General features: G+C 38.1%; 1 protein-coding gene across 1 annotated transcript in view; it reads right to left on the reverse strand.

Moving 5' to 3' along the window:
- The window catches only part of LOC126470717 (P-selectin-like), an 86832-nt gene extending 71066 nt beyond the window's left edge, over positions 1–15766 (reverse strand). Inside the window, exon 1 of the mRNA XM_050098720.1 lies at positions 15670–15766. Coding sequence (XP_049954677.1) covers positions 15670–15724 — 55 coding nt within the window. The 5' untranslated portion in view covers positions 15725–15766. The remainder of the gene's footprint in view (positions 1–15669) is intronic.
- Positions 15767–26855: the final 11089 nt, after the last annotated feature.

Here is a 26855-nt window from a genome sequence, read left to right on the forward strand (position 1 = left end):
TAGTTCTACACTATTTTCATTTTTTAAGACTTATTGTTTGAATTTTGGTTACTTAGTACTATTGTCAATGACACAATCGTGTAGTTTAACTGAGAACCGTTATTTTATTTTATATTATCCACTTAAATTTTATGTGTTTCTTTTCATGGTAGTTATTTTATTTCATCTTACAGAGTTAATAAACGATCAGTAGGAATGTTTATACATTCTTTGGATGCAGAAGGAGCTTCCCATCTTTTTCAGGCAGTGAGAACCTTTGTTGTTTACATTGACCAGCATCACACTTATGTCTCTAAAAACTGCTTGCAACCTATGTATATAGCGAACAATTGCACATTTGAATGTGGCATGTCAGTAAGTGCTGTGTGAGGGGTCAGAAGATGACTGAGTTACATAATTTGCTTGAATGGCATGGAGATATTAATTGGATAAACTGCAATGGATGGACATAGGCAAACTAGTAGCAACCCAAACTCAGCTACATGAGGTGAAGTGGTTCAATGATCATCCTCTTGTTGTTCATAGGCAGAGGCAATAATTCATAACCACAGGTTTGATGTACAGAATGTCTATCTAAGTGCTCTGAAGAGCTTATTATCAATATTTATGAATAAGATGGTAACCATATCCATAATCATGCTGCAGCCATAGATAGGCTTACAAAATTGAATATGGTGCACATTTGTCTTAATGAATGTGGTGCATATGTGGAGTGACCAAACATGCATGTTAATGGCTGTCCTAAGTCACAACAACTACACTGAGAAGATTCAGGGCCTACTAGATGATGACTCTGTTATAACTTCAAGGTGAACAAATATATTTCAAGGAAGACGCAATACATGAAATTCACAGATCAAGTAAACAGAGTAAGATGTGTGTACACTTTAACAGTCAAATCATAACTGAGTCCAAGTCTAGCGCCCGCTGGTTGGCTGGCCACTTAGGTGGCGCTGCTGCTGCATGGCTGGCAGACAGTGTCGCACGTAGAGGATGCCCATAACTGTGCAGCGGCACTTTGAAAGATCGGTGAGTCACAACAGTCTCTTATAGGAAGATCAATGCAAATCTGATCAAGGTGGAGAGAAAGACCAGGGCACCTCCCATGGACTCAGATTTACCCCCTAGGATTATCAGTTGTTACCATAAGAATCTGTACCACCAAGATTTTATGGATGTCCTAAGATCCACAAAGAAGGTATACCATTACACCCTATTATCAGAGACATCAGAGCTCCCACATATTTGCTGGCAAAATAGCTGAAAGACACGTTCACTGCGTACATGAGTAAATGCCCAAATAACTCCTGCAATTCTGCGGATTTTATGAAATGCCTCAACAACTTTGGGCTGAAGGATTCGGACATCCTGATGAGCTTATGACATTATTTTGATATTCAACAGGGTGCCTCTAAGAAAATCAGTAGCACTCATTAGTTAGTGTATCATCCTTTACAGGCATTGGCTGACCTCGATATATTTTCTTTTTAATGCATACTACTGTGAACAGATGGAGTGAGGCACAATCTGCAGCCCACTCTTGACTCTGCTTGCCAATCTGTATGTGGAACACTCATCCAAATGAAAATTTATTTCCTTTTTTCAGTATGTGGATGACATGTTTTCCATATGTCCCGATGGAAGAGACAGACTCCATGACTTACTTGCACATTGAAATTCCATACATCTCAACATCAAATTCATTGTGGAGACCAAGGCAGAGGGAGGACTACCTTTCCTAAATGTCACAGTTAAGAGATCTGATGGCACCATGGGCCACAGTGTGAAAGTGAACATCAAATTTTTCATTGAGACAAGGATATCAGCAGAAGTGGGACAGGAAAGAAAATGACTGCTGTTGTTCTCTGTATACATAAATGATTTGATGGACAGGTGGGCACCAATCTGTAGTTGTTTGTCAATGATGTTGTGGTGTATGGTAAGGTATTGAAGTTGAGTGAATGTAGGAAGATACAAGATGACTTAGATAAAATTTCCAGTTTGTGTGATGAATGGCCATTAGCTCTAAATGTGGTAAAATGTAGGCTAAATAGGAAGAACAAACCTCTAATGTTCAGATACAATATTACCAGTGTCCTTCATGACACAGTCAAGTTGTTTGAATATCTAGGCAAAACGTTGCAAAGCGATATGAAATGGAATGAGTATGTGAGAACTGTAGTAGGGAAGATGAATGGTTGACTTCAGACTATTGGGAGAATTTTAGGAAAAAGTTGTTCACCTGTAAAGGAGACTTCATATAGGACATTGGTGCAACCTATTCTTGTAGTACTACTCAAGTGTTTTGGATCTGTACCAGGTTGGACTGAAGGAATACATTGAAGCAATTCAGAGACAGTCTGCTAGATCTGTTACCAGTAGGTTTGAACAACATGCGTTATGAAGATGCTTTGGGAATTTAAATGGGAATCCCTGGAGGGAAGGAAATGTTTGTTTTGAGAAACACTAGTGAGAAAATTTAGACAACTGGCATTTGAAGCTGAGTGCCAAATGAATCTACTGCAGGCAACAAACATTGTGTGTAAGGACTACAAAGACACGAAGCAATAAATTAGAGCTCATATGGAGGCATACAGATAGACATTTTCCCACTCTCTATTTGCTAGGGGAACAGGAAAGGAAATGCCTAGTAGTGGTACAGAGTACTCTCTATCATGCACTGTATCTATGTAGATGTGGATGTAGAATTGTACATAAATGCAGACAGCTGTCACCACCCTGCACAGAGCAATAGTGGGTAAATCTGAGTCCTTGAGAAGTATCCTGGTCTTGCTCCCCACCTTCTTGGCAGGGCCAGTATTGATCTTCCAATAGGAGTCATCATCTAGTATGCTCTGAATCTTCCCAGTGTAGTCCTTGTGAGTTTGAACATCATTGTGTTACCTTTGTTCATAGGTAAGACAAGAAGATCAGGGTGCTGTCTCATGTCACAGATAGCTTCCACATCTCCGCTGGTGATGTTTGGCTTAGTAGGTTTGTTTGTGGGAGCAAAGTTAAGTCCCCTGTCCAAACCTGCAACTACATCATCTCTTGGCTGTATTATTGTAAGAATGGTGACAACTTTGCCGGGGTCTGCTAGTGATAGTTGTCTGTGAGATGAGTAAATTTTAATTCTTGACATTATATGGCCTTCTTATGAGTCAAATCGGCTGCTGCCCACATGACACCATCCAACTATACCCAGGTTCAGGAATTAAAATAGTAGGCCACTTTTGAATGTGGGTTAAATAGCTCCTGAGTGGTGGTTCCCCAGGCTCCAGCTATTAGAGTCCCTCTCAATCAATATATCTTAATAATTCAGTGATTACAGTGCGCCATTTGTCTCATGCACCAGGATTTTACCAAAAATGTTGAAAGACAGGGGCAGTGTCATTCCATTGAAATTCAAAACAGGAACCACTGTATCAACCAGGACTGTGGCCATAGTCTCAGAAAGTCTTAGGAACCAGTAATGGGCTTAATAAAGAAGACAGTCAGCAAACACTATGAGCTCAGCAAACACTACCAGTCCATTGCCAGGGAGAATGGCGTGCCTACATCCATCCTGTCACATCCATGGCATCTAGCCATGCATTTCTGCCCACAGCTGCTGACACACTCACATCTTAGGCCTCTGTCAAGCACCCATGCACACTAAATGCATATGGAGCAGCCTATAGTGGGAGGGTATATAAATCAGCTGTATGCCGCCAGGACAGTTTGACAGTGCACCTGATGATGGCGACATGTTTGATCACCAATATATTGTGCCCACTGGACACTATAAACTGGCAGCACATTTGTGTATGTTCAATCAAGTAATATGCTGGGAGAAACTGAAGAATCTCATCACATACTTTTAAGGTTTAATTTAAATTTTATTTCAAATGATTAATGAAAGAGTTTAAAACCAATGAATAATGAGGGCTATAATTCGGGTGTATGTACACTGTTAGTAAAGCAGTACATGTTTCCTGATGTCAGACTTTCACAGAAACTTTTGTTCTAATAGTTTCATCCTACATAAATTATTTTCTGATAGGTTTATGAGCATAACTAACACTGTCTTTTTTTTATAGATAAAAAATCTACTCACCAAGCGGTAGTAGAACATACACACAAAAGACTGTTGTAATTAAGTGAGCTTTCGGAGCCAGTAGCTCCTTCTTCAGGCAGAGGGGTTAAAGGAGAAAGAAGAGGGATGAAGGAAAAGGACTGGAGAGGTCTAGGAAATGGGGTAGATTTCAGGAAAGTCACCAAGAACCATGGATTAGGAGAGACTTACCACACGGGATGAGAAGCAGTCCCCTTACCAACAATTCTGGGTGACTTTTCCAAAATCTACTCCTTTTCCTATACCTCTCCAGTCCTTTTACTTCACCCCTCTTCCTTCCCCTTCAAACCCTCTGCCTGAAGAAGGAGCTACTGGCTCCAAAAGCTTGCCTAATTAAAACCGTCTTTTGTGTGTGTGTTCTGCCGTTGCTTCGTGAGTAGAGTTTTTATCCATCCAATTAAATTATTTTGTCAAAATTTGATTGTTTTCATTGTTATACTATCTTTTTTGGTATCTTCATTCTTTGATGGAGTCAGTTATTGCCAAGAAACATTCCCCACAGAAAGTAATAGCAAATATTATCTGTGCCAAACACATTTAGATAATCATTATAAGCAAATTTGATGCCACGGTGGCTTCTACACAATAGTGGATACTACAAACATTTATGTGTGGGATCTTTAATGCATGATGTATTAGTCACAATACAGTGTGAATTATAATTTATTATGCTACATATTTCAGAAATGGCTTCTTGCTTCTTACACTTAAAATCCATCATGCAATAGTTGCATCTGCTTGTGAACAATTGTAGTTATACCTGTTTAAAACTTCATTATTTACATGATACAAAAGTTCATACATAACTGATGCCATCACATTATGAGTGTTGATCAATAGGATAAATCATGTAATCATTTATCATCATCTGTATAGCATCTGCTATTAACTCAACTTGACTGGCGGCAAGTATCTTTGAGAGCAAATATGTACCCACCCATGCATTAACTTTTCATCAAGAAACTGTTTGATCAGTGTATATAAGTGTGTAACATACATAAAATTGCAGTGTTTCTTACATAGACCAATCTTTGTGCTCTTTGACTTGCAGTCTGCAGGGATATTCTTGTTGGGTAGTGGCTCACATTTCCAACTGCTAGAAGATGCTTCTGAAAATTTTGTCTGCACATATTATACTGTTACCCAGCACTGGATTGGTGAATTGTCTACTGTCCTGTCATCAACTTTTTGCTTTTACAATACAAGCGAGGCAACATAATCCTTGTGCTCCACACATCACTAATCATGGCAGTTGCCCTTGATGATGATGGCTACAAATATATTCTCATTTCACAGCAGACCAGTGATACTGTGGTCTCTGAAAAGCCCCATGTTACTCTTATGGCTTTACGTTTAGATTTAAGCATGGACTGAGATCCGGCATTCAATGTATTGAAGTGTCACTAGTCAGCTCACCCACTGGAACCACAAGACATTAAGTAGATGTGCATTTCTTGGACTAAAGTTTGGGAACAGAAAAAAAAAAGTGTGCGTCAAAGGGTGTGTTAGATGCTGCGAGTAAAACTTGGCAATGAATAGAGACAATGACACCCGCAATTCCTCACAATACGGTTACAGTTCAGACAGTGAGCACATGAATGACCATTACTTCAGGCATCTGAATACGATGACTAGGTTAGTTGTTGAAATATTGTGTGCAAAACAGAATCATCAAATAAGCTAGAAATCTGGAAATGTAAATCAACTACTGATATATTTGGTTTGTATCAATGGATATTTCCTCTAATAGTTCTGTTTTGATATGTGTGTGTTGAATGTTCTGGTGAAATATTTGTAATTCTTTCTTCAGCTTAGTTTTAACCATATGAGATGTACTAATCAGTTATCATGTTTTGTCTGCTTCTCCTGTGATACAATTGTTAGTGTTCCTCTAGCTCACATCCTAAACTATCAATTTCCAAGTGGTTTCTCTGACATGAAAATATTTACACTGATTACTAAGATACTGACACTAACACATGTGTTCAGATTTGCAAAATAGACCCAAAGAACAGGAAACAAGAGGTATCACACAACTGGACTTGAAGGCATGTGAGCCCTCTTACCAAACTGCAGCACAAATACTGTGGGCACAGCTAGTACAATGTAGCTGCACAAATGTGTGTGTGGGTGTGTGGGTGTATGGGTGGCTGGGTGGGTGGCAAGGAGGGGGGGGGGGGGAGGGAGGGGGATGGGATGGGGGAGTTGGTTTGTTGGTTGGTCGGTTTGGAGAGTAAAGGGTCCAAACTACAGGGTTATCAGTCCCTAAGAAGTGGGGAGGTTTACGTAAATGTATGCCAGCTCATCAAAGGATTTATCTGAAAGCTAATAAAGTTTTGTTTTGTGTGCCTGTCAATGACAATGCTTCTGTTATTTGGAGAGTGGCCTCCTTTACTTCTAAATTATTTACATTCTGTCAGAAACAATATTCTGTTATGTGCGGGTACTTGAATGCTATGAATGAAGTGATCTATTTCTGTTTTTTGCTATTACTACTCTCGAGACAGTATTCAGAATTTTAGTTATTTTATGATGACATTGTGTACAATGTAATATAAGAGAATTGTAACATGAACTCAAGAGATATTCATGATACTCCTTGATAGTATAGCCTGATTCTTGCTTATTACTGTGGCAAAAGTACAAATGTGATTGGAGCTACTGGAGAAACTGTGAGACAGTGAACCTGAAACTAACGAAAAAACTGAGAAGTGTAATGCACCTACATTTTGAAACCAGGTGAAACATTCAAAGTAAATTTCTGTATTATGGTGAAAAAATATTTACAATGAATTACGAATTTACAGAAATTACAAAACTTGCTTTTCTCATATATGGTGCAGTAACAATCAAAATTAAAACAAGAAGTGTGGAATGACTATTCTTATGTTATTGATGTAGTTTGGTGTTCTCTCCATTATTCTTTCCACTTTTGTCACTGTGTACTTCACTTCCATAATGAGTATATTGATATGTGTTACATATGAATCATCAGTAGCTCAACAAAGTGCTACGTGTTAGTACCACTATTATTTGATTGTTGATTGTAGTTGGTATATGTACTTCTTTGATCAGTGTGTAGTCTGAAGTTTCTCTTTGATATCTGAATTCATTCCCAAAACCTTTTCTTCAGAAGTATTTGTTTTTAATTTAACGAATTTCCATTTCTCTCAAAGTGAGGTTCCATCACCTGTACAATCTAAAAAATGCCTCCATGTATCCTTTCACCACTATTGCTATTGAGCCCTGATTACATGCCCCCATAAATGTGAAAGCCTCAGTGAGACACCCATTTCATACATATATCCAGCACATTGTAATCAATTCCTGTATAACTTACGCATATTTCTGGGATGATTTATGTTTATATACATTTTTTAAGAACGCCAACATCACTTGATTTAAAGACCTTTATTCCAATTACTAGCTTTGACAGAATCATGCTGTCATCCTCAGATTGGCATTACACTTTGTGTATGTGTTCACATATGTGTAGCATTGACATGTTGAAAAGAAAGTGTAAATACATTTTAAAATTCCACGTCGTTTGTCATTTATAAAACAGAATGCTCCCAGATGGGTTGTCAAATGAATAAAAGATAAAAGTACAACATCCACAGCAAAAATAGAATTAAAACTACACACCATGCTGATGACCTCCACATGATATCATCAGCATGGCATGCAGTTTTAACTCTATTGTTGCTATGGATGTTGTATTTTTACCTTTTATTCATTTGACAACCCATCTGTGAGCATTCTGTCTTATAAATGACAAATCATGTGGAGTTTTATAATGCACTTACCCTTTGTTCTCAAAATACTGGTTAAAAAAAAATTGGTGACACATCTATGTGAACATGTACGCAAAGAGAAATATATATATATTTTCCAGTCACAGATATATTCAACTCCATCAGAGGCAAGACTACCTGTAAAAGTAAATGCACTGCAAGTTTTACATGGCGTAGTATGTGGGATGACCACCAACCAGCAATCCACCTGAATCTGTGGCCACTGACCAAAGGCAAGACTGCCCACACTGGAAGAACAGCTAACATGGTTGACTTCAATTGCAGCATCCCCAATCCATGTAATTTAGATCCTTCCACCCCTCCTTCCCATGCCCCTACCTCTACCTATTCTTACACTTTGGTTAATAAGCTTCTACCTTGCCTGCACCAGCTGGGTACTTTGAATTTCACTTTGGTCAAGGTTGTTTCTTGCTTGATTCCATAATTACTCACACCCATTCAAAGAGCCGATTGAACTCAAACAGCAGCAGATATGTTTCAGCTGTGTCGGGTCAATACAAATGACTTCTTTAGCCAGATAATCACCATGGTTGAGTGTTGGGTGACTCTAAGATCCCAAGACAAATTAGCAAAGCAAGGAGTGGAAATATGAGGACTAGTTATGTAAAAGGTGAAGACCAAATCATCATTGATCACAGGTTTGCAGATTGTTTTCGAAAATTGCCGTGGTGTGGTGCTAACAAATTATGATCATAAGTGACACATCATCATAGAAGTATACTAGCAAAATCTCCTACATCTACATATATACTCTTCTAGTCACCAAGCGGTATGTGGCGGAGGACACAATTTGCACCAGAGTCATATTTTATTTATTTATTTTATTTAGTCCTTCAAATCCTATACGTATAGAATATATACAAGGATATTGGACATGGTTAGGTATTTACAAGATAAAATACAGTTTGTATTGCAATCCTAAGGACTAGATATTGAGGTAATTTAGCACAGATTCATAAATACAACAAACATTACAGGCAACATACAAAGTAGAATATTAATAATGCATCTTTATTTTTGTTGTTTGGCTTTTATATATTCTGTCAGACTGTAAAAGCAATGATCAATTAAATATGCCTTTACTTCAGCCTTAAAACTACAGAGTTTACCTATTGATTTAATATGTGTCAGTAGATTACTGAAAATCTATATCCCATTATGTAGTGTGCCTTTTTGGCACAATGATGTTCTCACCTGTTTCACATGAAGGTCAGATTTTTGCCTTGTATTGTGTGCATGTATATCTTCATTTTTTAATAAGATATCTGGGTGTCTAATGATATATTGTTTGATGAAAACTGATGTTTCGTAGATAAAAATGCAAGGAAGAGGAAGAACTGACAGTTTTTTTTAATATGGGTCTGCACAATTTCGTATTGTTGACCCCTTCAATAATTCTTAGTATTCTCTTTTGCATCCTGGAAAGTTTAATATTTGTTGTTGTATTGCCCCAGAAGATTATGCCATATTTAATTACAGACTGCACATAGGAGTAGTATACATTTAATAGGCTGGCTTTGCTGCAACAAGTTTTTAAGATCCATATCATGTAACAGGTTTTGCTTAGTTTTCTTTGCAAATATTCAATATGTACCTCCCCTTTTGTGTTGTTCTGGAGCCAGAGTCCCAGAAATTTAGTGCTGTCAACACTTTCAAGAACTCTGTCCCTAAGTTCTATTTCTATGTTTGGGTGGTGTCTTCCTTTTACATTATAGAAGTTCAGTGCTACTGTCTTTTCTCTGTTTATAGTTAGCTTGTTGTAGCTGAACCACTGTTCTACACTGTTCATTGTTTGGATAGCAGAGTCTTTTAGTTTTTCTTCTGTTTTACCACTAATAAAGAAGCTTGTATCATCTGCAAATTGGAGGGTAGTTTGGAAATACTTGTTGTACATAAGATCATTGACATAGAGGAGAAACAGAATGGGTCCTAATACTGATCCTTGAGGGACACCATATTTCACATTTTCATACCCTGAATAGTAGCAGCTGATTTTGTTATGGTCAGTATATTGCACTTGAACCACCTGTTTGCGACCACGTAGGTATGTCTTCAGCCACTCATTGGATATACCTCTAATTCCTAGCTGGTCAAGCTTCTGCAGTAGGGCATTATGGTCAATGACGTCAAAAGCTTTAGATAAATCAAGACATATGCCTGTCACAAACTCACTTGCATCCAGTTTAGTACAGATTTCATTAAGAAATTCAAATATTGCACTTTCAGTTGAATAGCCTTTCCTGAAGCCATGCTGTGAAGGAGAGAGAATTTTATTTTGATTTAGGAAATCAGACACTCTCTTATAAAAAACTTTTCCTAAATTTTAGAAAATACAGGCAGTAGGGCTATTGGTCTATAATTTGAAACACATTCTGGATTTCCTTTTTTGAACAGTGGTTTCAGCTTTGCTGTTTTTAAGCATGAAGGGAAGGTTCCTGATGCCAGTGAGCTGTTGCACAAATGTGTCAAGGGTTCAGCTAAGGCAAGAAAGCATTTTTTAATAATTGCATCTGGTATTCCATCAATTCCACATGAGTACCCTGTTTTCAAGGTTTTTATAACTGATAAAATTTCTTCAGAATTTGTGAGTGAAAGGAACAAAGATGCAGACACATTTCTCACACTATTGCATGATGGAGGTGATATTTTGTTGTGTTCTTCCAGTCCACTCACCAACTGTTCACTTACGTTTGCAAAATATTTGTTGAAGGTCCCTGCAATTTCTGTTGGGCAAGAAATCATTTGTCCTTCATAACATAAGTTCGTATTTTTATATTGTTTAGTTTCACTTGTTGTTTGATTTTTTATAACTTCCCATATAGCTTTAGATTTGTTTTTTGAATTTTCAATGTATTTGTCATTTGCCATTGTTTTAGCTTTCCTTACAACATTTTTGAGGATCCTCTTGTAATTCTTCAGGTACAAATGAAATTCATGAGGCATGTTCTGTGTCTTTGCTATAGCGTGTAATCTTCTTTTCTCTGCAGAAGATATTCTAATACCTGTTGTAATCCATTTGTTCTTTTTGAAGTTAGGTTGACATTTTTACTTTTTTAATGGAAATGCAGCCTCAAAGTATGACATGAAGATTTCCATGAATTTTTCAAACTTTTTGTTAGTATTTTCACAAGTATACACTTCATACCAAGTTTCCTCACTTAGTCTCTGTACAAAAAGGTTTATTTGTTTGTTAGTGAATTTCCTTGCTTGTTTTACAAGTTCCTCTTTCTCAGTTGTTTCACTTGGGGTGTGCAAAGCAATAAACTGCGCATGGTGATCACTGAAGCCAGTATTAAGATTTCCGGCACAGAAATTGTGATTTACATTTGTGTTTATTAATATTTGATCAATTGTTGAGCTAGTTGTTGGTGTAACTCTTGTAGGAGAGTCTATGGTGGCTTTTATGTTATATGTTTCCATTAGAAAATACAGGCAGTAGGGCTGTCCCACTCGCGGATCGCGTGAGGGAAAAATGACTGCCTGAACGCCTCAGTGCAAGCCCTTATTTCCCTTATCTTTGAATGATGATCATTATGCGATTTGAAAGTTGGTGGTAATAATATATGCTCTACATCCTCGATGAAGATTGGATTTCAGAATTTAGTGAGCAGCCCCTTCTGTTTAGCGCGTCGTCTATCTGCAAGTGTGTCCCACTTCAAACTTTCTATGAACTTTCTTCATGCTCTCGCGATGGCTAAATGTACCAGTCAAGAATCTTGCCACTCTTCTTTGGACCTCCTCAATCTCTTGAAACAGACCCAACTGGTAAGTGTTCCATACAGAGCAATACTCTAACACTGAATGAACTAATGTATTTTAAGCTATTTCCTTTGTTGAAGGACTGCATTGCTTCAGGATTATAGCAATAAACCGCAATCTAGACTTTGCCTTACCCGTTTCTTGTGTAATCTGATCATTCCATTTGAGATCATTTCGAATAGTCACACCCAGGTACTTGACTGATGTTACCGCTTCCAAAGACTGATAATTTATTTTGTACTCATACATTAATGGGGATTTTTGCCTTGTTATATGCAGTAGGTTAAACTTACTGATATTGAGAGAGACCCGCCAGTTGTTACACCACGCATTTATTTTCTGCAAATCCTCATTGATTTGTTCACAACTTTCATGTGATACTACTTTCCTGTAGACTGCAGCATCATCGGCAAACAGTCTAAGGCCACTGTCAATACCATCAACCAGATCGTTTATGTAAATTATAAAAAGCAGAGGACCTATTACACTGCCCTGGGGCACATCTGAAGTTACTCTTGTTTCTGTTGAAGTTACCCCTTTCAGGACGACATACTGCTCCCTGTCTGTTAGAAAACTTTCTCTCCAACTGCATATGTCATTGGATAGACGATAAGCATGCAATTTTTGTAGCAAGCGACAGTGTGGAACTGAGTCAAACGTCTTTAGAAAGTCGAGAAATATGGCATCAACCTGGGAGCTGGTATCTAGAGCATGTTGTATATCATGCACAAATAGGGCCAGTTGTGTCTCACATGTCCGCTGTTTCCTAAAACCGTGCTGGTTTCTGCAGATGAGCTTCTCAGAATCTAGAAAGGTCATTATGCCTGAATACAAAATATGTTCCATGATTCTACAACAAATTGATGTCAGTGAAATTGGCCGGTAATTATGTGCATCCGATTTTCTACCCTTTTTATAGACTGCTATGACCTGGGCCGTCTTCCAGTCCCGTGGAACTTTCTGCCATTCCAAAGATCTCTGATAGATGATGGATAAGAATCGTGCTATATTTGTAGCATAGTCAACATAAAATCTTACGGGGATACTGTCTGGGCCAGATGCCTTTCTGGCGTCTAAGGATCTTAACTGTTTTACAGTCCCAGATACACTAAACACTATGTCAGCCATCCTTTCATTTGTTCGATAATTGAAAGGGTGAATGGTGCTGCAGTCCTCTATCGTAAACGAGTTTTTGAAAGCTAGGTTTAGAATTTTGGCCTTCTGTTTATCATCATCAGCTACATTACCCATACTGTCAGCAAGAGAAGGTATTGAATTATTTGTAGTGTTCATAGATTTTACGTACAACCAAAAAGTTTTGGGTTTTTTTTTTAGAATCTGCAGATAAAATATTGCTTTCAAATTCGTTAAAAGGGTCTCTCATTGTCCTTCTGACAGCTGCTTTCATTTCGCATAATTTCTGTTTGTCAGCGGGGCACTGACTACGTTTAAAACGACTGTGCAAAATTCTCTGCTTTCTCAGCAACTTCCTAATATGTTTGTTGTACCAAGGTGGAACCTTTCCCTCCCCTATACTTTCGCTAGGCACATACTTCTCTAGCACACGGTGGACAATACCTTTAAATTCCGACCAAAGATGCTCAATATCTTTGTGTCCCGCGGTGAATGCTTGGAGCTGACTATGAAGATATTCATTAATGACACCTTTATTTGTTTTCCCAAACAAGAAAACTCTACACTGTTCCTATGTCCTTTTTTTTTTTTTTTTCCAACTTCCATTGACACAGAAGCCACAACGACATTATGGTCGCTAATACCTTCTTCTAGATTAACTTCCTCAAAAAGATCAGGTATGTTTGTCGCCAAGATATCTAATATGTTCCCATCTCGAGTTGGTTTTCTAACCAATTGCTAAGGTTGTATGTTGAGAATGCTCCTAGAATAACTTCACACGAATCTTTGCTTCTGCCCCCTGTGATAAACGTGTAATTTTCCCAGTCAGTGGATGTTAGATTAAAGTCTCCACCTATAACTAATGGATAATTTGGATATTTACTTCCTATGTAATTGGTAATGAAGGATTTGTGTGTTCACTGTTTGGAACTAGTACTGTCTATTAAAAAATTAAAATATCTAATACTTAAAATGATAGGGATAGCTTGCCTAATGCTCAAAGCAACAAACAGCCATTTAAAGGGCCCAAATAAAAAACAAAGTAATAACAATTAAATAGCACTGAGTGTTGCAACAAGGACCTTCATATTGTCACAGATGCCATCAAATGAAAACTTAAATATGCAGTTAGTCAATGACTGCAGTAAAGCAACATGCAGCCGTAAAAAATTATAGATTTTCACTAAAATGAATCTAAAATGTATGGCATTTAATCACAAAGCAAGTATATTAAATTTATTTTAGTGAGAATTTTGAATAGAGCCTACATAATTTTTAGTGGATTCCTATTGCTTTTTTTATTTAATCAATGGGAAAGTAACTTGTCCGAAGAAAGTTTCAAGTTATTCTATTTAATTGTTGATTATCTTCAACTAATTGTGTAACTTTAATATGAGAACACTAATAACTGCTCTAAGATAACAGCTGTGTACATTTTCTATGAATGGAGCCTTATTTACAGTGAGCATTCATTTTAGTAGTATGAATATGCAATACTCAAATGAACATTTTCAGAAAGTGGTGTTTGCATTCCAAAGTGAAAATAATTTGAGAAAAGCATTGCTATACTGAGTAGTGGATTCAACTGTTAGTTTAAGCTGCAAAATGGAATTCTTTTCTGAAGGAAATAGCATTTTATTTATTTCAAAAATTGGCATAATCATAGGGACCCATGTAATGGGAAACTGTTTAACTATGATATTTAATAAATATTTGTAATTTTGTTCAGTTAAGAAACTGTAAGGTTTCAAAGTATGTTTTATCAGGAAGTGCCAGCTATCAGGAGACATTCATTAGCTGTTTCTGACATGAAAGTTCCAATTAAATTATTTGACCTGACACCTCCACTAGAAAGATTCAGTTAAATTATTTGACCTGCCACCTTCACTGAGCCTAGAAATTATAGGCATAGTTACCATTAATTAGCATGACAGTCATTGACAGAAAACACAACCAACACATATAGAGGGAAAGTGATAGTGTTCCATTACAGATGATTCTGTACAAGTATTCATAGCTAAATCAACAGCTACTTCTGTATACTACTCAGTGAGAGAAAGAAGACAAATAATGGTGACTGCCTAACATATTAATGGTTTTGAATTGGTAGTCACATTGATTCTTTCCAGATGTAGTATATTTCCTATTTCTCATTCGTAACAACATAATTAATATGCTGCAGTTATAATGTAACAACCTCAGTTCTGTATTGCTCCATGTGAGATACAATGTAAAAGACTGGTGACAGGAAAGATGAAACAATTTAAGCAGTGTTGCGATAAAGAGCTTCCAATGTATTCTCTGGCAGCAACTCTATGCAAGATTTTTGTGTTGTCACTTAAATTCAGAAACTGAGTACTAAATATGATCCTGATAACACAATAATATTAATAAAAATGATCAGCAAGAGCATCAGATGCAATGTCTTGGTACTATCTAAAATTTTATGAGGTGATAGAGTGTTCAGTCTTCAACAAAACAAAACTTTGGAACTACCATTATGATCTTCTCCATGCGTGCCCCACTAGAAATTTCAACTTGTGTAACAATCTTCCTAACATATAGAAACATACTAAACACATACATCACACAATATCATATATGGCATTAATTTTATAAGTGACAATGCCTCAATTAATACTGGATGAAGAGCTAACTTTTAAGAATGTATCTGTATTTGTTACTGGAAAAATCAATTACAAAACAACAAATCAAGATTAATTTGTCTTATATCAGATTATGGATTATGTGTTTGTGTGATGTTGTTTGGCAAATATATTGTTGTGTATGACAAAATGCATGTAAGGTAGTGTAGGTAAATCAGAGGGCAGTGAATGCAATACTCACTGGCTAAGACACCTGCTATAGTGATAGCAAACACTATAATTATTTTCAGCTCCATGGCAGCCACAATGAGTAGTCAAGAGCAGAACTAGAGTTCTGTTTATATACACTGGTGTGCCAAATCTGAAGTAATAAAAGCATTAAATATTTTTAGATAAAGAAGGGTGAGTGATGATATCAAGCTATACTTATTTGGGATTAAGCTATGTGAGTTATTGCTCTGTGGTAATTGATAAACTTCAGAGATAAAGTCAAATTCTGATTGTTTACAGATGTTTACACATCTGAAGACAAATCCCTTTCTCATGAAGTACTTATGCTTCTTAGAATTTTCGTAACTGATTCTCTTCAAAATGATTAAAAGTTTCCAAGAAAGAAAGTATTTTCCTCATACTGTGTGCAGTGTTTTAAATGGTTACATTTAGAATAAAATTTTTCAGTGAAGAGTATATTACTGTACTTATTTATTTGCTTTTCATTCCATGAGACCATTTGAACCAGAACTACTGAATCAAGATACACATCACTATATACATGACACACAAAATGCTGCTACAAAAATAAAGAAAGAAAATAAAAAACAGAGATTTTTGACCACATACACAAATAAGCTATACAATACAGTGACAGAATCTAAACTGTTACTTGAAACTCAAGCACCAAATAGAGTTTTTCAACTAAAATTTTACTATGTGGAGTTTATTACTAATATTCCTAAGGCTTGCTTAAAGACTACTGAAAATGAACCATCAGAATGATATAGAATTTCCTGTACAATTGTTAAAGAAATGTTATCCAAGTACACAATGTTGATTGACCAAATGCTATATATTGGGGCAGTCACATAAGCTAAGAGATCAAAATACCTCAAGCATCCTATAATAAGACAGTAGAGATGAATGATAGGGGTCAGCAAGGTGATGCTTTCCAAACAGAGGGCAACTACATGTTTTTAAATTAGTCCCCTATTTTTAAACACATATTCATATTGCTTGAGAAAAATCAAATACCATTGAGCTGACTCACTCCTTACAAATCATAATGAGATGAACAGACACAATATACATTACTGAGACGTTGTCAACTCATTTAACTTTCATCAAGAGGAACCACAGTGTCCTGGATCACTTGACATTTGATGTAGAATACTGGATGGAGAAATTGTTGATGCTTATTGGTTTGGGTGATACTGGATGGAGAAACACACCCAAACATTCTGCAGGATGAAATATTGTTATTGCTTAAAGACCATAATTGTCACTAATCGTGTGGTTCCAGTGAGACAACTGTCCAGCATGTTGCTCACAAGAAGTGAAAGAAATCATGAATTCTAAAGTTTGCTGGGTCAATAAAGGTGGTTACAATAAATTGGCCTGCCAGATCACCAGATAATGAATTACAAGATTTCTTCCTCTAGTGTTTGTTAAAAGTGAAACTAGACCATGAACTACCATAAACATGTAAAAATATGACTGAATGTACTTCAAATGCTTGCAGAGAGTTTTACTGCATAGTCAGGAAGTCTGCACAGATAACACCAAATATGCAGTGTTGTAAGCCATCAGCTCAGAGATGTACTGGAGAACCAATAATTAGTTTTGAGACAATTTGTTGTAGCTCTCTTTTGTGTTTCAGCCCCTTTAATGCCTGGCATCGTGAATTCGCATCATACCAGTGCAACTCTAATAAGTGTAAGGTTATCTGTTTTTGAGTGCCACTGACAGTAGGTGCAGATTCTACATGAAGCTACCAAACTTCTGATATGTGTTACATGTCCTGAGTGTTTCAGGTACTTCTATAGTAACACAATTTTTTTAATTTTTTTCTTCCATGAAGAAATTTGTTCTGGTATTAATATGTTAACAGATTTAGAGCAGCTACTTAAGTGTCTCTCTTATATTTTACCTCTGCCTGGCTCTTATAGTTAGATCATGCTGCAGGGCAGACTCATTGTGTAACTCTGATCACTCTATCATTCTGCTTTCACCCTAGAAATGTCACTACTTCTTTGTAATATCTGTAACATTTGCAACCAGTCCCTTTTGCATTTTTACTGACATTTTGCTAAATTTAATTTTTTCTGGAGGGTACCACTCTGAACCATGTCACTGCAAGAAATGCAGAGTTCTTTTGATTGGATTTATGTATCTCATTTGCCCCTGACCCAACCTCCTACCTCCATGCTACCCAGAACTCATCTAATATCCTATACACATATTTACATAATGTGATGACACTGATACACTTTCTCTTTTATATATATATACTGCTAGACATTAACACTGTAACAACATTAAGACAGCATGTGTCAAATTGAAAATGGCATGAAGTATACTAGACACTTTGACATGAAATGATTAGCATTTCAGCACAACTGCACAAAGTATGCAGTAGTGACACCATCTACATTCTGCATTAAAAATATGAGATTATAAGCAGGTTTCTCATCCACAAATCACATTTGAAACTTGACTTTTTGTGAGAAGCATTAGTCAGTTAGTTGCTTAGCTCAGCAGCAGATGTCGAGGCAAGTTGATGTGCCAGTAGCATTTGCAGCAACAGCAAGTTTCAGATAAAAGAGCAATTTTGTTTAATTTATCTTATTTCACATACTTCTGCAAAGAAGTGAACTATGTGTATACCTACAAGATTATACAAAGAGTGTCTAAAAGAACTTGCTCCCCTTTTAGCATTGCTTCATCAATGAAGGGTACCTAGTGACTGGAAAAAAGCACAAGTTATTTCCATTTTTATGAAGGGCTGCAGTGCAGATCCACGCAACTATAGACCTATATCATTCATGTCAATCTGTTGTAGAACTATGGAAAACATTTTATGCTCAAGATTTATGATGTTTTTGGAGCATGAAAATCTCCTCTATAAAAATCAACATGGGTTGTGCAAACAGAAATCTTGTGAAACTCGGCTCCCTCTGTTCCTCCATGAGTCCACAGCATTGTAGTCAATGGCGCTCAAGCTGATGCCCATTCCTGGGCTTCAGGAAGGCATTTGACATCATCTCACACTGAATTTAGTGAAAAAAATATGAGATTATTGAGCATCAGAGCAGATTTGTGACTGTACTCAGAATTCCCTTGTAGACAGAACTCAACATTTCAACCTTAAAAGAGCAAAATAGACAGATGTAGAGATAATTTCTGGAGTACCCCAAGGAAGTGTGATAGGTCCATTAATGCTTACAATGTATATAAATGATCTAGTAGAAATCATCAGATGCTCCTTAAGACTGTTGACAGATGATGCAGTTGCATATAACAAAGTAGCAATGCCAATAGATAGTACTGATTTGCAGAATGACCTTCAGAGGATTGGTGAATAGTGCAGGCTCTTTCAGTTGCCCCTGAACATAAATAAATGTAACATATTGTGCATACTTAGGAAAAGAAACCCACCATTGCATAACTACACTATTGATGAATAACGGAAGTAAACAGTATCTACCATAAAATATCAAGGAGTAACTGTCTGGAGCGACCTTAAGTCCACAAAAAACAAATAATAGGAAAAGCAGCTGCCAGACTAAGATTCACAGGAAGAATCTTAAGGAACTGTAGCTCATCCACAAATGAAGTGGCTTACAAGGTGCTTGTTCAGCCAGTTCTTGAGTATTGTTCATCAATATGGGATACTTACCAAGTAGGACTGACAGAACAGATAGAGAAGATGCAATGAAGAGCAGTGCATTTCTTATGGGGTCATTTATTCAGTGTGAGAGCTTTACTCAGATGCTCAACAAAGTTTATTTGCAGACATGAGAAAGGTGTTGTGCTTCACAGAGAAGTTTATGACTGGAATTTTGAGAGAGCACTGGCAAGAGTCAGACAAGAGATCACTTCCTCCCACATACATCTCATGTAAAGACCATGACATGAAAACTCAAGAAATTAGAGCCAATACAAATCCTTACTTACAATTATTCTTCCCACATTCCATACAGAATGAACTGTGTGCTGTGAATTGGGTCAACAGAACAATCATGGAACACACACACACAGATATATATATATATATATATATATATATATATATATATATATATATATATATATATATATATATATATATATATATATATATATATATATATATATATAAAATAAAAATAGTGAAAAATAAAAATTCTATGACTGCATTCTCACCATTTACAGCTTTTTCTTTAAAAAAATGATTATTTCCGCTCAAGAATTTCTCTATGGTATAGAATGAATTGTTAAGGAGAAAAATCTTTCACTTGTATTTGAAAACACCTCTGTTACTTTTCAGACATTTTATTTTCATGGATAGATTGTAAAAGAGTGTTATAGCTGCATAGTTTCCCTCTTCCTGTGACAAGGTTAGATTCATTAAAGGATAATACAAATCATTTTTCCTTCCAGAATTGGACATGTGAATATCTCTGTTGACCTGAAACTTAGATGGATTGTTGACAACAATTTTCTTAAGAGAATAAATGAGTTCTGAGGCTGTGGTTTATATTTTCAGCTGTTTAAAGAGATACCTGCAAGATGAACATGTGTGAACACGACACATAATTCTAATTACCATTTGTGCAGTGAATACTTTTCACCTAATCAAGTAGTTACCCCAGAATATTATCACAGAAGCCACCAATAAATATTCCTGAGAATACAAAACTGGATGAAACTTACTTTTTTAAAGTTTAAAGCTAGGCAATTTGAGCAAAACCACCCAGTAACTTTCACAAAACTTCATTTGCTATTTCCTCTGTTGATGTTTCTTTGGACAGCTTGACAAGAATGCTTGTATTGTCTTTAGACACAACTAATTCTGCCTCCTGATTCAAATAAAATGGGAGATCATTACCATAAAGCAAGAACAGTAGTGGCCCAATGATCAAACCCAATGAGACTCCCATTCTAGTTTCTCCCCATGAAAATGGTGTGGTATTCTTCTTTGTGTTATTCAGACAGGTTAGGGTAAATATTTCCATTTTATTTCTTAAATAAGAACTACAACATGCACAAGCTGAATTACATATTTCATAGAAACTTACTTTGTTAACAGAATATCATGATTGTCACAATCAACTACTTTAAGTGAATCAGAGAAGATGTCAGTTGACAATATTTTATAATTTAAATATTTTATTATGTTCTCAGTTAATGTACAAATAGCTGACTCAGTATAATAGCCCTTTTTAAACTGAAACTGTTATTGGCTAAGTATCCTAGAGGACCATGCTATGTTTGTGTAAGAAGGAGAAATGTCTACCTACACGTCAGAAACTGACAGTGGCAGAATCATTGTCTATCAAAACTACAGTTTATTGTTCCACAATACTACTGCTCACAATGGCTGGGATTCCATAACTACTGCACAAATATGAAATTGGTGGGTACAGGAAGGCCATAGCCAGTGCCATGCAGGAATACATTGACTCCACATGACTAGTGTCCAAGGCATTGTTTGTTGAGACATGCAGGATCATACAGCCTTGAACTTTACCATGGGTATGGAAATGAGATGTTTGCTACAAGATGAGTATCCATACAAATTGTACAATGATGTCTGGAGCACCAGGATCTGTCAACACATCGACCATTACCTTCGTTTCCCTAGATGCGGCAGGAGAGAGAACTGTACCAACAGTGATGTGCCTATTACAACAATCAACACAGGAGCGGCACAACATTATCTTTTCAAATGAACCCTAATAATGCATACAGCATCATCATGGCTGTATATGTGTGTATGGAGCCTCTGCATAGAATAAACGTTGGTAGACTGCATTAGTAAACATCATACAAGTCAAGCACATGGCATGCTGGTACGGGGTGCCACTGTGTACAGAACACAATCACCCTTTGTTTGCATAGACAGTAATGTGGACAAAAGACATTATAGTTCTGACATTTTTAGGCTGGTGGCTATGCCCTGTCTTTGGTGTTTCCAAGAAATAATCTTTCAACAAGAAAATACAAGATCACATGTTTCCAATAATGTCTTGACCTATCTCGATTTGGAGGGAGTTTGACCTTTGCCCTGCTAAGTATGCTCTCTAAATCTTTCACCGATTGAAAACATCTGGTCATGGATTGCTGAGACGCTGGCACACCATCATTCACCAACCACTATTACTGATGACCTCTGATGCAGAGCTGGAGCAGCATGGAATGATATATACTTATCCCTTATTCAAGTTCAGTTCCACTCCACACCCAACTGGGTTAGAGCCACTCCAAAAACAACACAAGTTTAATTATGTATCCTTCTTCCTGTACTGTGTGAGCAAAATAAGTAAAATTGCATTATTTAATGTCCCTCCTGGTGCTGCAATTCTTATGACCAACAGTATGTGTGTGAATATTGCACAGCTGGAAAAAATTAGTACAGCTGGAAAGGCAACATCAATTTTGATCTGATGACAACATATGGCAATTGGGGATAGTAGATGTATTGATGATGGATTGTCCACCAACAGACTGCATAGGAGCATAGCCACCAGAGCGCCATTTGTGTCTACCCTTTAACAGGGATTTCTCACAGCCAGAAGACCCAGTGTAATGCAAACACGTGAAGCAAGTAGGCAACCATGCAGGCACTTGTGTTACCTACAGTAAAGTGGTCAAATTGTGGCCTCTCAAGTGGTGGAACAATCCTTTCAGAGAATTGCCATATAACTTAGACATGTTGCATCAGTTCTGCAACATTGTTGGTATCAGTGGTCACATGAGCATTCTCACACCCATAGATGGGATTCTGGAGATCCACACATCACTGATGCCCACCTGAATCATTGTATTATAAGGGCAGTAGTGACAGATTGTAAAGCTACCACATCACAGATAAGAAGTCTTATGAGCCCAGATGTGTCAACATGAGCTATTGCAAACTGATGATTAGCAGTGGGGCTACAGGCATGTACAACACTATCTCGTCTCCCACTCACACCATAGCATCAATGTGCACAGCTTCAGTGGTGCCATCAGAGGATCAATTTGAAGACAGAGTGGTGTGCTGCAGTCTTTAGTGGTGGACGCAAATTCTGCCTCCACACAAGTATTGGTAGTTTGCAGATACAGTATAGATATAGTGAGCATTGTCTTGTAGAGTGCATTTGTCTGAGACAATGGAGGGGACACCAACCAGCACTTGGTATGTGCAGAATGTTGTTAGACCCATTTTTTGCTGTTCTTGCAACAGGAAGGTGATGTGTTGTTCCAACAAGATAGTGCTTGCCCACACACTGCCCATGAAAAACAGCATGCTCTGCAAGACATGCAGCCACTTCCATAGCCAGCACAATCTCTCTCATGCAACTTGTCAACCAACAGCTCTTACAAAACTATGTGAACAGGTCAATCAGGCATGACATAACATACCCTAGGACAGTATTTGTCATCTTTATGATAGACTAGATCCAGAGTCAGCGTAGTAATATGAGTGTGTATGGGTTGATACCTGGTACTTCAGAACCACTTGCAGTTTTGATCTGTAAATGTACGAGGGCAGTTCAATAAGTATTGCAACACATTTTTTTTCTGAAACAGGGGTTGTTTTATTCAGCATTGAAATACACCAGGTTATTCCCCAATCTTTTAGCTACACAACACTATTTTTCAACGTAATCTCCATTCAATGCTACGGCCTTACGCCACCTTGAAATGAGGGCCTGTATGCCTGCACGGTACCATTCCACTGGTCGATGTCGGAGCCAACGTCGTACTGCATCAATAACTTCCTCATCATCCGCGTAGTGCCTCCCACGGATTGCGTCCTTCATTGGGCCAAACATATGGAAATCCGACGGTGCGAGATCGGGGCTGTAGGGTGCATGAGGAAGAACAGTCCACTGAAGTTTTGTGAGCTCATCTCGCGTGCGAAGACTTGTGTGAGGTCTTGCGTTGTCATGAAGAAGGAGAAGTTCGTTCAGATTTTTGTGCCTACGAACACGCTGAAGTCGTTTCTTCAATTTCTGAAGAGTAGCACAATACACTTCAGAGTTGATCGTTTGACCATGGGGAAGGACATCGAACAGAATAACCCCTTCAGCGTCCCAGAAGACTGTAACCATGACTTTACCGGCTGAGGGTATGGCTTTAAACTTTTTCTTGGTAGGGGAGTGGGTGTGGCGCCACTCCATTGATTGCCGTTTTGTTTCAGGTTCGAAGTGATGACCCATGTTTCATCACCTGTAACAATCTTTGACAAGAAATTGTCACCCTCAGCCACATGACGAGCAAGCAATTCCGCACAGATGGTTCTCCTTTGCTCTTTATGGTGTTCGGTTTGACAACGAGGGACCCAGCGGGAAGAAACCTTTGAATATCCCAACTGGTGAACAATTGTGACAGCACTACCAACAGAGATGTCAAGTTGAGCACTGAGTTGTTTGATGGTGATCCGTCGATCATCTCGAACGAGTGTGTTCGCATGCTCCGCCATTGCAGGAGTCACAGCTGTGCACGGCCGGCCCGCACGCGGGAGATCAGACAGTTTGCTTGACCTTGTGGCGATGATGACACACGCTTTGCCCAACGACTCACCGTGCTTTTGTCCACTGCCAGATCACCGTAGACATTCTGCAAGTGCCTATGAATATCTGAGATGCCCTGGTTTTCCGCCAGAAGAAACTCGATCACTGCCCGTTGTTTGCAACGCACATCCGTTACAGACGCCATTTTAACAGCTCCGTACAGCGCTGCCACCTGTCGGAAGTCAATGAAACTATACGAGACGAAGCGGGAATGTTTGAAAATATTCCACAAGAAATTTCCGGTTTTTTCAACTAAAATTGGCCGAGAAAAAAAATGTGTTGCATTACTTATTGAACTGCCCTCGTAATTATTTTATGTACTCCATGTGCACTGTTTAAACAATAAGTCTTAATTGAATTGGAAGCCAGTAAAAGGCTGTACTAATTTTTTCTCCAACCACATATAATATCCAATTTTTACAAAATATAGAATGAAGCATGCATGTGGTTGCTTATTTTGTGATCCTTTCCCAAGGTCAAATTGTGGGTCTGAAAACAAAATACATGTACTGCAATACGTTACTACTTTATATGTACCCTTCTCAGAAATCTCTGAACACTACGCTAATAAGGAACTCCACCTCCAATTACCCAGTTTGTCTAACTCATTGTTTGTAAAGTATTGAGTATTCTGATATACAATGATGAGCCAACTGCCCTCTGTGACATTGGATGTAGGCTGATGTGTTGCAGGCATGTGACATGGTAAAGAAACTAGGAGAGTGGAGCAGACATGGATGGGGGATCACCCTAGTGAAGATACGGGCTGCAGATGAGGAAATCCACTGAAATAAGCAGCTCTGAAACAGGGCAGGTTATTATTACACAAAGCTTGTGAATGTGTATCTTCAAAATGGTGAAGCTCATTAAATGTTCACATGCTACTGACGTGAGCATCTATGGAAAGAGGTAGAAGGACAGTGAAACTACTACTAGGCACTAAATAGTTGGACATCCACGACTCTTCACAGAATATGGGTTTGGAGGCTTGTCTGTTCTATAAAGAAAGATAGATGGTGATCTGTGCCATCTCTGCTGAAAGATTGTAGTGCTGGTAAATGCACAATTGTTTTGGAGCACACCATTCATTGTACATTGTTGAACATGGTGTTCCTCAGCAGACCACACCTACGGGTTCATGTGTTCACCCCGTGACATCACCAATTACAATTGCTGTGGGCACAGGGCCATTGGGATTCGACTGTTGATCAGTGGGCTCTTTGGATGAGTCACAGTTCTGCTGCACTATGTCAATGGCCCTCTGCACAAATGCCATCATTCAGGTGAACAGTGACACCATGGATGCAGGCTGGTGGAAGCAGTATTATGCTGTGGGAGACATTCTCCTGTATTTGCATGGGACCTTTGGTAGCAATCAAAGACACCTTCATACTTGATGTCTTCCTGATAGTGATATGATCTTGTAGCAGTATAACTGTCCATGTCTTGGAGCCAGAACCATGATATAATGATTTGAGTAGCGTTATAGTGAAGTAACACTGATGTTTCAGTGACCCAATCTGGCTGATGTAAATCCTATGGAATCCACATGGGTCACTATTGGGTGTCATCACCACCTTATTTAGATGAATTACATGACCTATATATAGGCATCTAATGCCACATACCTCCACAAACCTAACAAAAAACTGTCAGATCCATGATACACAGACTCAGTGATGTATTTTGCTCCAAAGATGGATAAACAACTCATTAAGAAGGTGGTCATAATGTGTTGGCTCATCAGTGTATCTGGACATAAATGAAACCTGAAATACACATTCACAGGTATTGAGTACAGTTCTAGAGTATGATGCTGTACTTCAGAAATATACTTAATCTCTTTCCAAGCATTAATCCCAACTTGCGGGTCTGCTGGTTAATCGGATGTGGCATGTTAATTTGAAGGGGTGGCCAGATGCCCTTCCTGTCATCACACCACACCCCCTTGGGAAGGAAATACTGTACCCTAACTGTCTGTGTCTAGTGTAATCCATGGAAGAGTGTGAATGTGTTCAGATGTCTGCGAGCCATGTAACTGAGGTGGAACGTGGGGACCAGCCTGATATTCACCTAGCGGGATGTGGAAAACCTTCTAAAAACCACATCCAGGTTGGCCAGCATGCCGGCCATTGTCGTTAATCCACCAGGCGGATTCGAACTGGGGCCCCTATGAGAAGCAGTTTCAAGCGGCGGAACCCCAGGATGAAGAACATGAAGAGGTAGTCCGTCGTCAACTGACTGTCTTCCTCAATACTGAGGAGGACCCAGAGGACAAACTCCCACTTTTTGCCTCCAAAGTCGTGGCAAAAGTAATCTCCTTACAAAGAAGGCGCCAGGACACGGCAGTGTTACCTACCAGCTAGTTGAAAACCTCCCGCCCTCGGCTATCAAACACCTCGCGAACGTCTTCAACGAGATTACTCATACCCGCAAGTTCCCAGCATACTGGAAACACACGGAAGTGGTCGCAATACATCATGTAAATGATATACAGGAAGATAATAAAATGAAATGAAATGAAAAAAAAAATACACAAACCAGGGAAAGACCCTTTATTCCCACAGCACTACACGCCGATTAGCCTCTTACCAACTCTCAACAACATCTACGAGCGCCTCCTGCTTATTCCCATATGAGACAACATCATCAAAGAGTGACTTTTGCCGGA

Source organism: Schistocerca serialis, chromosome 3 (genome assembly GCF_023864345.2).
Source record: "Schistocerca serialis cubense isolate TAMUIC-IGC-003099 chromosome 3, iqSchSeri2.2, whole genome shotgun sequence".
NCBI lineage: Eukaryota > Metazoa > Arthropoda > Insecta > Orthoptera > Acrididae > Schistocerca > Schistocerca serialis.